This window comes from Ranitomeya variabilis, chromosome 6, assembly GCF_051348905.1.
Source record: "Ranitomeya variabilis isolate aRanVar5 chromosome 6, aRanVar5.hap1, whole genome shotgun sequence".
NCBI classification, from domain to species: Eukaryota; Metazoa; Chordata; class Amphibia; order Anura; family Dendrobatidae; genus Ranitomeya; species Ranitomeya variabilis.
Window position 1 is genome coordinate 542,759,050 of NC_135237.1, and position 13,553 is coordinate 542,772,602.

The window sequence follows — 13,553 nt, forward strand, 5'->3', positions numbered from 1 at the left end:
TGATGGCCACAGTCATTTAATCTCCTGTGAATAAAAAGGGACAGAGGAAATTAATTGCCACAATTAGCATTAGTGTCAGCTTTAGGGAGCAGACACTGTCCATGAGCAATTATCCCAGCACTGAGAGAAGCACCAGAAAGCCGAGAAACTGCAGAGTCAGGGCGATATCAGAAAGGACGAGGGATGGAAATGCTGACATGTGTCCCATACGGATTACCACTAGAAATGCTCAGAACTTGTAGATTAACCAGATAGGGGGCAATTATAAAATGCACAGTGGGCAAAATACAGGTGACATGGCTGTAGAAGACGACATGGACGCACATCCAAGAAGCCTACATTGATCTTGTGCGGCTAAGGAAAAAAGTTACAGAACTGAACACAAGATTCTTAGCTTTAACACTCAGATCAGACTGTATTAAGCCCACCGCCATGTGACGGAAGAACCTCAGAGTGGGTCCCTAATCTTAAAGGAGCTGTCCAGGCTTGGAGCTCAAGTTTGCAGTCACTCGTAGTGCGTGTACTGTCAGAATTCTCTGATGTCATCGACGCGGCCGCAAGTATGCGATTTGAATACATGCGGTCACGTACCGACTAGACAAGTGGATTGAGCGAGGCCGGACAAGTCTAGTTGGAATGTGGCCGGCTGTGCGCTCCGTGGTTTTCTTCTACAGTCACAGCACACACTGTACAGGTGAGACCGCTTTAAACCGAACAAGTTTTGAATTTGAAATTCAAACTGACAGTAACTGCCCTTGTTACCCTTAGCAACCCATCACCACTTAATTTCAATAGAACAGTTTAAAACCTAAAATCCGAGTTTCAGTTGCTACAGAGGCAACAAGGTGTACTTATTTTAGACAGTTTTGGTTAAAGAAGCCAATTGATTGGCCTGATATAACAACACAGGCTTCTGGTTTAATATTTTGTCATTGAAGTAGAAAAAAAGAACATGGCGGCATACTGGGTTTGATGCACTACAGATATCAAAGACACCCGTACTGTCATGGCGTCTGTCATTTTGACAGGAAGAATAGTGATGCGGACATTGCCTCTGAATCTGTGCATGCTTTTCTAGTTGCAGCAAGGTGAAGTGATGATGAGAATATTTCCCAACAGAGTGACATGAAACTGTCACAGGAGACTATTCAGCTTTACTGTGTAGCTTGTGGCATGGTCAGCAGAGTCATCTCATTGTTAACAGAAAGCAGGGCCAGGGGAGTAATGTCATTATTAATAGAGAGCAAGGTAAGATAAGTAATCTCACAATCATTCTAATGTATGGTGGGTAGAGACATCACATAGGACATGGTCAACAAAGTCATGTTGTAAAAAGAGGGCAAGAGCAACAGAGTCATCACATTATCATTCAAAGGCATGGTCAGCAGAGACATCCCATATCAATAGAGGGCAGGGTCAGCAGACATCCCATATCAATAGAGGGCAGGGTCAGGAGACATCCCATATCAATAGAGGGCAGGGTCAGCAGACATCTCATATCAATAGAGGGCAGGGTCAGCAGACATCCCATATCAATAGAGGGCAGGGTCAGGAGACATCCCATATCAATAGAGGGCCAAGGTGAGCAGAGTTATCCCATATCAATAGAGGTTAGGGTGAGCAGAGACATCCCATATCAACAGAGGGCAGGGTGAGCAGAGTCATCCAATATCAATAGAGGCGGGGTGAGCAGAGACATCCCATATCAATAGAGGGCAGAGTCATCTCATTATCAACAGGGGGCAGAATAATCTTTAATACAAAAGCAGGGTTAGTAGCATCCTCTAATTAAATCGTTAAAGTTATTATCCTCTTAATTAGCTGGGTAGAAAGGCAAAATGAGCAACTGTAAGTGCACAGTGCGATATAATATGATGACTGCAATATATGAAGAGAATAAAAATCTTGATGGGAGAAGGAGTCGTCGGAGAAGGAGGAGTAGGACAAAAAGGAGGAGTCGGTGGAGAAGGAGGAGGAGGAGCGCTTCTTTACTGACCGCTGCATTGTACTGCTAGAGGACTAGATCAGAACAGCCACTGTATATACATTACTCCGCTCCCAGCTCACATCTGTACTCAATCTCTTCCTGGACACATTTCATTTCCTGACCATTAATAGTCAATATACAGTGCAAGTTCTCAGTCCGCCAGAGCACAAACGGGACTAGTCCTCAGGTCTCCGTCATTCCCAAGGATAAGAACAATTAACAATTAACTTTTCATTATTATTGAACAGCTTTTGCAAAGTTTTGCATGATATTTTCCTTCCTTCTTGCTGAAAAGTGCCGTTTTACCTGCCTAGTTCATGCTCTTTTAGAAGCTGCTTTGAACTGCTGCTCTAGCAAGAATCTATGCTCAAACGCTAATTGCAAAAAGACAGTCCCGATGGGAGCTTCTGTGCTCCCCCTTCCCCGTGCTCAGACTGCAAACTAGTCTGTAAAATGTTTGAGTGCAGATTATTGCTAGAGCAGCAGGTCTAAGCAGCTTCTAAAAGAGCCTGAATAACACAGGTAAAACAGCATGGTATTCGAGAGAGAAAGAAGCAAAATAAGGTAATGGAGCGTGTTACAAAGATTTATAACTTTCTGAAGTCTGATCAGTATTAAACAACAAAAAAAAAAGGTACGATAATCAAGTATTTAAAAATATTAATAAATCTGCCCCAATATTAAACTATTTTTTTTTAAGTGCAACAATAAGCTAATTACAAGGTATCCCACTGCATATCCCCCAGTGATAGACCTATAAATGAGATATGGAGAGTTAAGTCAAAAGTTCAAAACACCGTTTCCCTGTTCGTCAGTGTGAACAGGGCTCAGGCAGCAAATGGGTGAAGAAAAGCTTTACTATGGCTCAAATACGATGATAAATCTGAAGATAAGGAATGATAAGGAATACTCCGCTGTAATAGGATTACACGGGCAGAGCGCTGCCATCCTCTTGAGAAAACTGATAAAAATACACGATTGGGTTTTATTACCCGGATTAGTTACGTCCGGCAACAGCACATTACTGGGACCCGTTGCTTCCTTCTTGCTATGAATCCTCTAAATCTGACATTTGAGGAGATCGTACAGACCGGACACTACATGCTTTCTGCTCATCCATAACGTTTTATAGCCAACAATACAATTTTAACTATATTTCCTGTGATCTAAGGCGTCAACATTTCTCCTTATGGAAAGTAACAATGTATCCCTGGCATGTCAGAGTGAGGAGACTTATAAGCCATGAATGCTCCTCTGGGAAATTAGAATAACTATCGCCACCTATTGGAAGCCGTGATCCTAAAAGTCGATATCTACTCTTTAAGAAACTATTTAGATTTCCCAGAGAAGCACGCATGACTCATAAGTCTCCTCACTCTGATATGCAAGGCTTGGCTTGTCACTCTCCACAAGGAGAAAAAAGTTACCCTTACACCCCAGTCCAGAGCCTCTCATCTAGCCAAATTACCTGTCATACTTTTCACTGATGAGGGATACACCCCGACACACCATGTCTGCAAATTGAGATTTTGGTTTGGCTTTTATCCCACGTGATATTGCAAGGCTTGTTAAAGAGTCAATATCGACTTTTAGGATCGCCGCTTCCTATAGGTGGAGCTAGAGTTCTAGTCCTCTTCCTCTCTGAAGAGACAATTTACATATTTAACAATTTTTTGCTAAAGTTTTATTTTTGTAACTATCATATTTCGCTCTTTTTCGGTTTTCTCTATTGAGGGCAACATCCCAGACCCCAAATCAGCTGTCATCTGTGACTAATCCTGAAAGGAATCGTTAAATTTCCCTGTGGCGCCACCATAGGAGAATTAAAGCATTACACAGTGTCTTACTGTGGATTTTTTCTGCCTAAATGTAGTAATTTTTGCAATTGAATTTTATTTAAAAAAATGTTGCCCCGTTTTGCTTTTACAGGCTCTTTGTTTTCCTGTACATTCAACTTTGATGTGGTCTGCGGTCAAATCTGCTCTGTAAAAGACGGATAAGAGAGTTCCAAACTCTGTCGGAATGAGGTCAGTGATGGATTCTCAGTTGACTCATTCTGAAACCAGCAATAGACAGAATAAGCTGGAAACAGTTAGGAATCTAGATTTAGGGGGCAAAAACGGTGCCTGGCAGGGTTAGGGTTCGAAAAAAGGTCACGTTCTGAAAACTAAAATTCTTCAGGAGGACACTCTCTAAAAGTTGGCAAATATGTATATTAATATTGCCAACCACCACTCGCGGCAGTCCTGACAACCACATTGCCGCTGTCGTATTTGTAAAGCAGGCTGTGAAATGATGCAACACCATGATTGGTTATGAACATTTTCAGTAGAGAAGGAAAGTTGCTAAAATTGAGTTTTGCTTGTTTGTTTTTTTATACCTGATGGCCACAGTCATTTAATCTCCTGTGAATAAAAAGGGACAGAGGAAATTAATTGCCACAATTAGCATTAGTGTCAGCTTTAGGGAGCAGACACTGTCCATGAGCAATTATCCCAGCACTGAGAGAAGCACCAGAAAGCCGAGAAACTGCAGAGTCAGGGCGATATCAGAAAGGACGAGGGATGGAAATGCTGACATGTGTCCCGTACGGATTACCACTAGAAATGCTCAGAACTTGTAGATTAACCAGATAGGGGGCAATTATAAAATGCACAGTGGGCAAAATACAGGTGACATGGCTGTAGAAGACGACATGGACGCACATCCAAGAAGCCTACATTGATCTTGTGCGGCTAAGGAAAAAAGTTACAGAACTGAACACAAGATTCTTAGCTTTAACACTCAGATCAGACTGTATTAAGCCCACCGCCATGTGACGGAAGAACCTCAGAGTGGGTCCCTAATCTTAAAGGAGCTGTCCAGGCTTGGAGCTCAAGTTTGCAGTCACTCGTAGTGCGTGTACTGTCAGAATTCTCTGATGTCATCGACGCGGCCGCAAGTATGCGATTTGAATACATGCGGTCACGTACCGACTAGACAAGTGGATTGAGCGAGGCCGGACAAGTCTAGTTGGAATGTGGCCGGCTGTGCGCTCCGTGGTTTTCTTCTACAGTCACAGCACACACTGTACAGGTGAGACCGCTTTAAACCGAACAAGTTTTGAATTTGAAATTCAAACTGACAGTAACTGCCCTTGTTACCCTTAGCAACCCATCACCACTTAATTTCAATAGAACAGTTTAAAACCTAAAATCCGAGTTTCAGTTGCTACAGAGGCAACAAGGTGTACTTATTTTAGACAGTTTTGGTTAAAGAAGCCAATTGATTGGCCTGATATAACAACACAGGCTTCTGGTTTAATATTTTGTCATTGAAGTAGAAAAAAAGAACATGGCGGCATACTGGGTTTGATGCACTACAGATATCAAAGACACCCGTACTGTCATGGCGTCTGTCATTTTGACAGGAAGAATAGTGATGCGGACATTGCCTCTGAATCTGTGCATGCTTTTCTAGTTGCAGCAAGGTGAAGTGATGATGAGAATATTTCCCAACAGAGTGACATGAAACTGTCACAGGAGACTATTCAGCTTTACTGTGTAGCTTGTGGCATGGTCAGCAGAGTCATCTCATTGTTAACAGAAAGCAGGGCCAGGGGAGTAATGTCATTATTAATAGAGAGCAAGGTAAGATAAGTAATCTCACAATCATTCTAATGTATGGTGGGTAGAGACATCACATAGGACATGGTCAACAAAGTCATGTTGTAAAAAGAGGGCAAGAGCAACAGAGTCATCACATTATCATTCAAAGGCATGGTCAGCAGAGACATCCCATATCAATAGAGGGCAGGGTCAGCAGACATCCCATATCAATAGAGGGCAGGGTCAGGAGACATCCCATATCAATAGAGGGCAGGGTCAGCAGACATCTCATATCAATAGAGGGCAGGGTCAGCAGACATCCCATATCAATAGAGGGCAGGGTCAGGAGACATCCCATATCAATAGAGGGCCAAGGTGAGCAGAGTTATCCCATATCAATAGAGGTTAGGGTGAGCAGAGACATCCCATATCAACAGAGGGCAGGGTGAGCAGAGTCATCCAATATCAATAGAGGCGGGGTGAGCAGAGTCAATCAATATCAATAGAGGGCAGGGTGAGCAGAGACATCCCATATCAACAGAGGGCAGGGTGAGCAGAGACATCCCATATCAATAGAGGGCAGAGTCATCTCATTATCAACAGGGGGCAGAATAATCTTTAATACAAAAGCAGGGTTAGTAGCATCCTCTAATTAAATCGTTAAAGTTATTATCCTCTTAATTAGCTGGGTAGAAAGGCAAAATGAGCAACTGTAAGTGCACAGTGCGATATAATATGATGACTGCAATATATGAAGAGAATAAAAATCTTGATGGGAGAAGGAGTCGTCGGAGAAGGAGGAGTAGGACAAAAAGGAGGAGTCGGTGGAGAAGGAGGAGGAGGAGCGCTTCTTTACTGACCGCTGCATTGTACTGCTAGAGGACTAGATCAGAACAGCCACTGTATATACATTACTCCGCTCCCAGCTCACATCTGTACTCAATCTCTTCCTGGACACATTTCATTTCCTGACCATTAATAGTCAATATACAGTGCAAGTTCTCAGTCCGCCAGAGCACAAACGGGACTAGTCCTCAGGTCTCCGTCATTCCCAAAGATAAGAACAGTGGATCACAATGAGGGCCTAAGGACGATAGGACATACAGGTCTGGGGATACAAAAGGTGCACGCTGCAAATATCAGTGTAAATAGATCGAATATATCCATAGATTAGGTGTTTTTTTTTTTGTCTTTTTTAACAATTGCCATAAAGCACTCGCAATCTGCCGCATTGTCTATACAGACAAACAGGACGGGGTGTTTGCTGCCAATATAGCCGGCCCAAAGGGAATTGGAAAATCTAAAAAAAAAAATATATATATATTTTTTTTATATCTTCAAAAAGCATGAACCCAGCACATTTCATTTACAGACTTACATGGAAGTGAAAAGCCTAATTTATTACATGTGACTTTCCCTTTAGCTGGCGTCCAGTAATCTGATGTGACCCGGTATAAATGGCGTCTGGAGACCACGGGAGGAATCCTAGGAGTTCTGAGCGTTTACACAGATCCTGTACGTGTGAAGTCTGTTTCTGGCCTCATCGCGGCATTGATCCCTGAATCTCATTTTTTCGGAGACTTTTTGGCAGACGGGCTGCCAGGACGGCGGACGATGTATCCGCCTAATTACAACAGCCGATCGATTCCCGCTGTGCGTCTGAGCGAGCACGGCTCACCAAATAAATACATCAGAGAGAAGATACAGGATAACCTGAGGAGCGTGATACCGTAACCTGTGCACAGGAGAAACGGCGCCAAACAACGTGCCTTAAAGGGATCCTGCCACCAGATTATAGCGCATACACAAGAAAGGGGGGCAGGAGCCTTGTCGTGGCTTAATCCTACCAGAATTAAAGGGGTTGTTACCTTTCAGAAAATCCCGTTCCCCGGGCGCAGTTCACTCACCCTCCCTGTGTTCATGATCAGCTACAGCGCTGACTTCATGAGGACAGCGCTGCAGCCAATCAGTTCACTTAGTGGCCTGTGTATGCAGAATGCACAATCAGCGCTGCAGCCATTAACAAACAGGAGGAAAAGCAGCATAGACTAGGGTCGGACCTGGGGAGCGCGAGTAAAGCACTTGTCCTCACTCCCCATGATGAGCGCTTGTGTATGTGGGAAGTCAGGAAAGTGTGTAGGTACCTGAAGGCTGATAATGTAAAGTGTTTGGAAGACGTTGTTACTTTTTGATTAAAGAAGTCATCAATTAAGAAAACTAAAAAAAAAATAAAAAAAAAAATCAGGTTTTAATTGATGAAATTCCATCGGGAAAATGCTGGATTGTAGATCAAAATATCAACTGCAACAAGTGTGAAGATCCAGAAGTGGATGTGAAGCCAAAGTGCGGCCAAGTACTCGAGCCACGGAGCCGCCAAACACAGAAAGGAGATAAAAATAATAATATAGGTGTATTTACTAATAGAAGGGCAGAACTGGGCAAAGTGCGGCTACAATGGCAAAAATGGCTGAAAAAAGCGACCCATGGGCGACACCGCGCCCCTGCGCCTACTCTCAAGATTGCATCTCACCACCTGTGCACTTGACCCGATCCCATCCCACTTCATCCCAAACCTCACCACAGTCTTCATCCCAACCCTAACCCGTCTCTTCAACCTATCACTAACAACTGGTGTTTTCCCCTCAAGCTTTAAACATGCCTCCATCACACCTATCCTCAAAAAGCCCTCTCTTGACCCATCCTCTGTATCTAGCTATCGCCCTATATCACTTCTCCCCTATGCCTCAAAACTACTGGAACAACACGTCCATCTTGAACTGTCCTCCCATCTCTCTTCCTGCTCCCTCTTGGACCGCTTTCAATCTGGCTTCCGGTCACACCATTCCACTGAAACTGCCCTAACTAAAGTCACCAATTACCTATTAACCGCCAAGAGCAAGCGACACTACTCTATCCTCCTCCTCCTGGACCTGTCGGCTGCCTTTGACACAGTGGACCATTCCCTATTATTACAGACCCTCTCATCCCTTGGCATCACAGACTTGGCCCTATCCTGGATCTCATCATACCTAACAGACCGGACATTCAGCGTCTCCCACTCACACACCACCTCCTCACCTCGCCCCCTATCTGTCGGAGTCCCACAAGGTTCAGTCCTTGGGCCCCTGCTCTTCTCCATTTACACCTTTGGCCTGGGACAGCTCATAGAATCTCACGGCTTTCAGTATCACCTCTACGCTGATGACACAGATTTACATCTCTGGACCAGATATCACCTCCCTTCTAGCCAGAATCCCTCAATGTCTATCCGCTATTTCATCCTTCTTCTCCGCTAGATTTCTAAAACTTAACATGGACAAAACAGAATTCATCATCTTTCCCCCATCTCACGTGACCCCCCCAACGAACCTATCCATAACAGTAAACGGCTGCCCACTCTCCCCAGTCCCACAAGCTCGCTGCCTCGGGGTAATCCTTGACACTGATCTCTCCTTCAAACCACATATCCAAGCCCTTTCCAATTCCTGCCGCCTCCAACTCAAAAATATTTCACGGATCCGTACATTCCTAAACCAAGAATCTGCAAAAACCCTAGTCCATGCCCTCATCATCTCTCGCCTCGACTACTGTAACCTCCTGCTCTGTGGCCTCCCCTCTAACACTCTCGCACCCCTCCAATCTATTCTAAATTCTGCTGCCCGACTAATCCACTTGTCCCCCCGCTATTCTCCGGCCTCTCCCCTCTGTCAATCCCTTCACTGGCTCCCCATTGCCCAGAGACTCCAGTACAAAACCCTAACCATGACGTACAAAGCCATCCACAACCTGTGTCCTCCATACATCTGTGACCTCGTCTCCCGGTACTTACCTACACGCAACCTCCGATCCTCACAAGATCTCCTTCTCTACTCCCCTCTTATCTCCTCTTCCTACAATCGTATACAAGATTTCTCTCGCGTATCACCCCTACTCTGGAACCCTCTACCACAACACATCAGACTCTCGCCTACCATCGAAACCTTCAAAAAGAGCCTGAAGACCCACCTCTTCCAACAAGCCTACAACCTCCAGTAACCACCGATCAAATAAACTGCTGCATGACCAGCTCTATCCTCACCTATTGTATCCTCACCCATCCCTTGTAGATTGTGAGCCTTCGCAGGCAGGGTCCTCTCTCCTCCTGTACCAGTTGTGACTTGTATTGTTCAAGATTATTGTACTTGTTTTTATTATGTATACCCCTCCTCACATGTAAAGCGCCATGGAATAAATGGCGCTATAATAATAAATAATAATAAATGACCTCAGGAAGCAGTAAGTAAATTGGGGGAGGATGGAGAAGTCAGCTCCTTCTTCCACCAATCAGCATGTGACAGACATGATGACATCACTACATCGCTCCTGCTGTGCGGAGAGGAAGAGCACCGGAGCAGAGCAAGAGGGAACCGGAGTGAGGGGAGTAGGTGTTTTATATATGTATAAGATGTTATATAGGAGCTCATATAGTACACAGGACCGCGGGGGGCTCACACTGTACACATGGAAACCACGGTGAGGCTGCCTATATATACGGGGTCTGTGTGGCGGCTCACACTATGTGTGGGGACTCACACTACTCACACTAAATATACGGGGGCTGTGTGAGGGCTCGCACTATATATACGGGAGTTGTGTGAGGGCTCTCACTGTATATATGGGGACTGTGTGAGGGCTCACACTATAAGGAGGCTGTGTGAGGGCTCACTATATGGAGGCTGTGTGAGGGCTCACACTATACGGAGGCTGTGTGGGGGCTCACACTATACGGAGGCTGTGTGGGGGCTCACACTATACGGAGGCTGTGTGGGGGCTCACACTATACGGAGGCTGTGTGGGGGCTCACACTATACGGAGGCTGTGTGGGGGCTCACACTATACAGAGGCTGTGTGGGGGCTCACACTATACAGAGGCTGTGTGGGGGCTCACACTATATACGGAGGCTGTGTGGGGGCTCACACTATATATACGGAGGCTGTGTGGGGGCTCACACTATATACGGAGGCTGTGTGGGGGGGCTCACTATATATACGGGGCTGTGTGGGGGCTCACACTATATATACGGAAGCTGTGTGAGGGCTCGCACTGTATATATGGGGATTGTGTGGGGGCTCACTATATATACGAGAGCAGTGTGGGGGCTCACACTATATATACGGAGACTGTGTGGGGGCTCACACTATATATACGGGGGCTGTGTGAGGGCTCGCACTATATATACGGGGGCTGTGTGAGGGCTCGCACTATATATACGGGGGCTGTGTGAGGGCTCGCACTATATATACGGGGGCTGTGTGAGGGCTCGCACTATATATACGGGGGCTGTGTGAGGGCTCGCACTATATATATGAGGCTGTGGGGGGGCTCACTATATATATGGAGGCTGTGTGGGGGGTCACACTATATATACGGAGGCTGTGTGAGGGCTCGCACTATATATACGGGGCTGTGTGAGGGCTGGCACTATAAGGAGGCTGTGTGGGGGCTCACACTATATATATACGGAGGCTGTGTGGGGACTCGCACTATATATACGGAGGCTGTGTGAGGGCTCGCACTATATATACGGAGGCTGTGTGAGGGCTCACACTATATATACGGGGGCTGTGTGAGGGCTCGCACTATATATATGGGGGCTGTGTGGAGGCTCACACTATATATATACGGGGGCTGTGTGGAGGCTCACACTATATATATACGGGGGCTGTGTGTGGGCTCAAACTATACGGAGGCTGTGTGAGGGCTCGCACTGTATATACGGGGACTGTGTGGAAGCTCACACTATATATACAGGGGCTGTGTGGGGGCTCGCACTGTATATACAGGGACTGTGTGGGGGCTCGCACTGTATATACAGGGACTGTGTGGCGGCTCATACTATATATACAGGCGCTGTGTGGGTGGCTCACACTCCTCACTATATATACGGGGCTGTATGAGGGCTCACACTATATATGGGGACTGTGTGAGGGCTCACACTATATATATATATATATATATATATATGGGGACTGTATGGGGGCTCACTATATAAACGGGGGCTGTGTAGGGGGCTAATACTATATACGGGGGAGTCAGTACTTAATTCTGTTCAAAATTAAGTGATAATTTTATATTAATTGTAATTAATATTGAGCAGATTAATTTCTGCCTATTGGTTCGGCCTCTCATTTCGCTCACACTGTACACAAGGGGACCGTGTGGGCGCTCACACTGTACACAAGGGGACCGTGTGGGCGCTCACACTGTACACAAGGGGACCGTGTGGGCGCTCACACTGTACACAAGGGGACCGTGTGGGCGCTCACACTGTACACAAGGGGACCGTGTGGGCGCTCACACTGTACACAAGGGGACCGTGTGGGCGCTCACACTGTACACAAGGGGACCGTGTGGGCGCTCACACTGTACACAAGGGGACCGTGTGGGCGCTCACACTGTACACAAGGGGACCGTGTGGGCGCTCACACTGTACACAAGGGGACCGTGTGGGCGCTCACACTGTACCCAAGGGGACCGTGTGGGCGCTCACACTGTACACAAGGGGACCGTGTGGGCGCTCACACTGTACACAAGGGGACCGTGTGGGCGCTCACACTGTACACAAGGGGACTGTGTGGGGGCTCACACTGTATACAAGGGGACTGTGAGGGGCTTACACTGTATACACAATTAATTTCTTTTAATGCCAGTATTCATCTAAAATAAAAATGAAACAACTTTTGACAATAGTTGATGTTGAAGACTTTTTTTTGCCAAGTTGATACATTATTTTAGATGCCATAATGCAAAAAACAAAGTAGCAGAAGTGTGCATTAATAAACCAGAAAAACCTCACACTGCGGCCGTCATGCACAAGTCATGCATAAATCATTGTCAATCTTTCAGCTACCAAGCCACACATTAAACATCACACCACCGTACCACGGTCATCTTCTGCTGCCACCACCTGAACATCAGGCGCCTGCACTGAGTACGGAGGGGTTTTAGGGTATCGAGAGGCTAGAAAGAAATGTGAGAGTAAATAATGTTATACCTGTCAGTACGAAGATGATCAATATCAGCAGATGGAACAGAAATAATACGCAGGTTAACAAGTTTTTGAGGAGGAGTTTGAAGAGTTTCTGCTCCAGAAATTCAGCAAAAAAGACGCAGTGTGAACACACCCAGAAGTCCTTGGGGCGTTTTCAGTGTCTGGATCTATGCATCAATTTAACTCCCAAACTGCTTACAACTCCCTTTAAACATACATGGAGGATCAGGTTGTATTTCATAGGTAGAGATTTGTGACATTTGCTTTTTTATATCCACTCCTGACATGATAAACCAGACGGGCATTTGTTCCTCAGCGACACATGAGTCACAATGAAGAAGACATTGGTTCCAAACTAGTGAACGCCTTTACGTTCTGTGATCTGGTGTTCAATCTTAAAGAAACATACGCCCAATATAAAAATCCTGGAATTGATACTTTAAGGAATAAAATGATTTTTTTTGCATACAATTTCCCTACGAGTATGAACATATCTGAGAAATGAGGCATAAACGTTGGCGGTAACCGTCAGCGCGGCTGCTGTGTTTATGCTGGGAAATCCAACATGGAGCTTTTACCCAGGAAAGTGCCAGCGAGACATTCCAGACGTCCCACAGCAAACACAGGAGGAAACTGAAGGGGCCGATCCCCCCTGCAACAAATATCAGAGACATGAACAGGCTCATGTTAAAGTTTAAAGGGCCAGCCATAAAAGTTATCCTCTATTTATGGAGTAAGAGATAACTCTGATCATGGGGGGTACGGCCGCTGTGACCCCCAGTGAACCAAAGTACAACTAAACATTGCATCATTTGTCCTGTCCAATCAGAGCTGACTGTAGGGACACGCCCCATTGACCAGAGGAACGCCGACACCCATATGTCTCTTTGGAGCCTTTGAGTTACTATTACAGCCATCAGAGATCTTGGAAACAGGAAGGAAATTAAA

The 13,553-nt window shown here is 45.6% G+C and overlaps 1 protein-coding gene across 2 annotated transcripts in view; it reads right to left on the minus strand.

Annotated features, from left to right (window-relative positions):
* The window catches only part of TMEM65 (transmembrane protein 65), a 62,507-nt gene that overhangs the window by 31,431 nt on the left and 17,523 nt on the right, over positions 1-13,553 (minus strand). The window contains exon 2 of one of the 2 annotated variants that reach the window (XM_077271188.1): positions 12,497-12,574. The exons of the other annotated variant lie outside the window; for it this stretch is intronic. Within the exon in view, the coding sequence (XP_077127303.1) occupies positions 12,497-12,574 (78 nt within the window). The remainder of the gene's footprint in view (positions 1-12,496; positions 12,575-13,553) is intronic. 2 annotated transcript variants of the gene reach the window in all.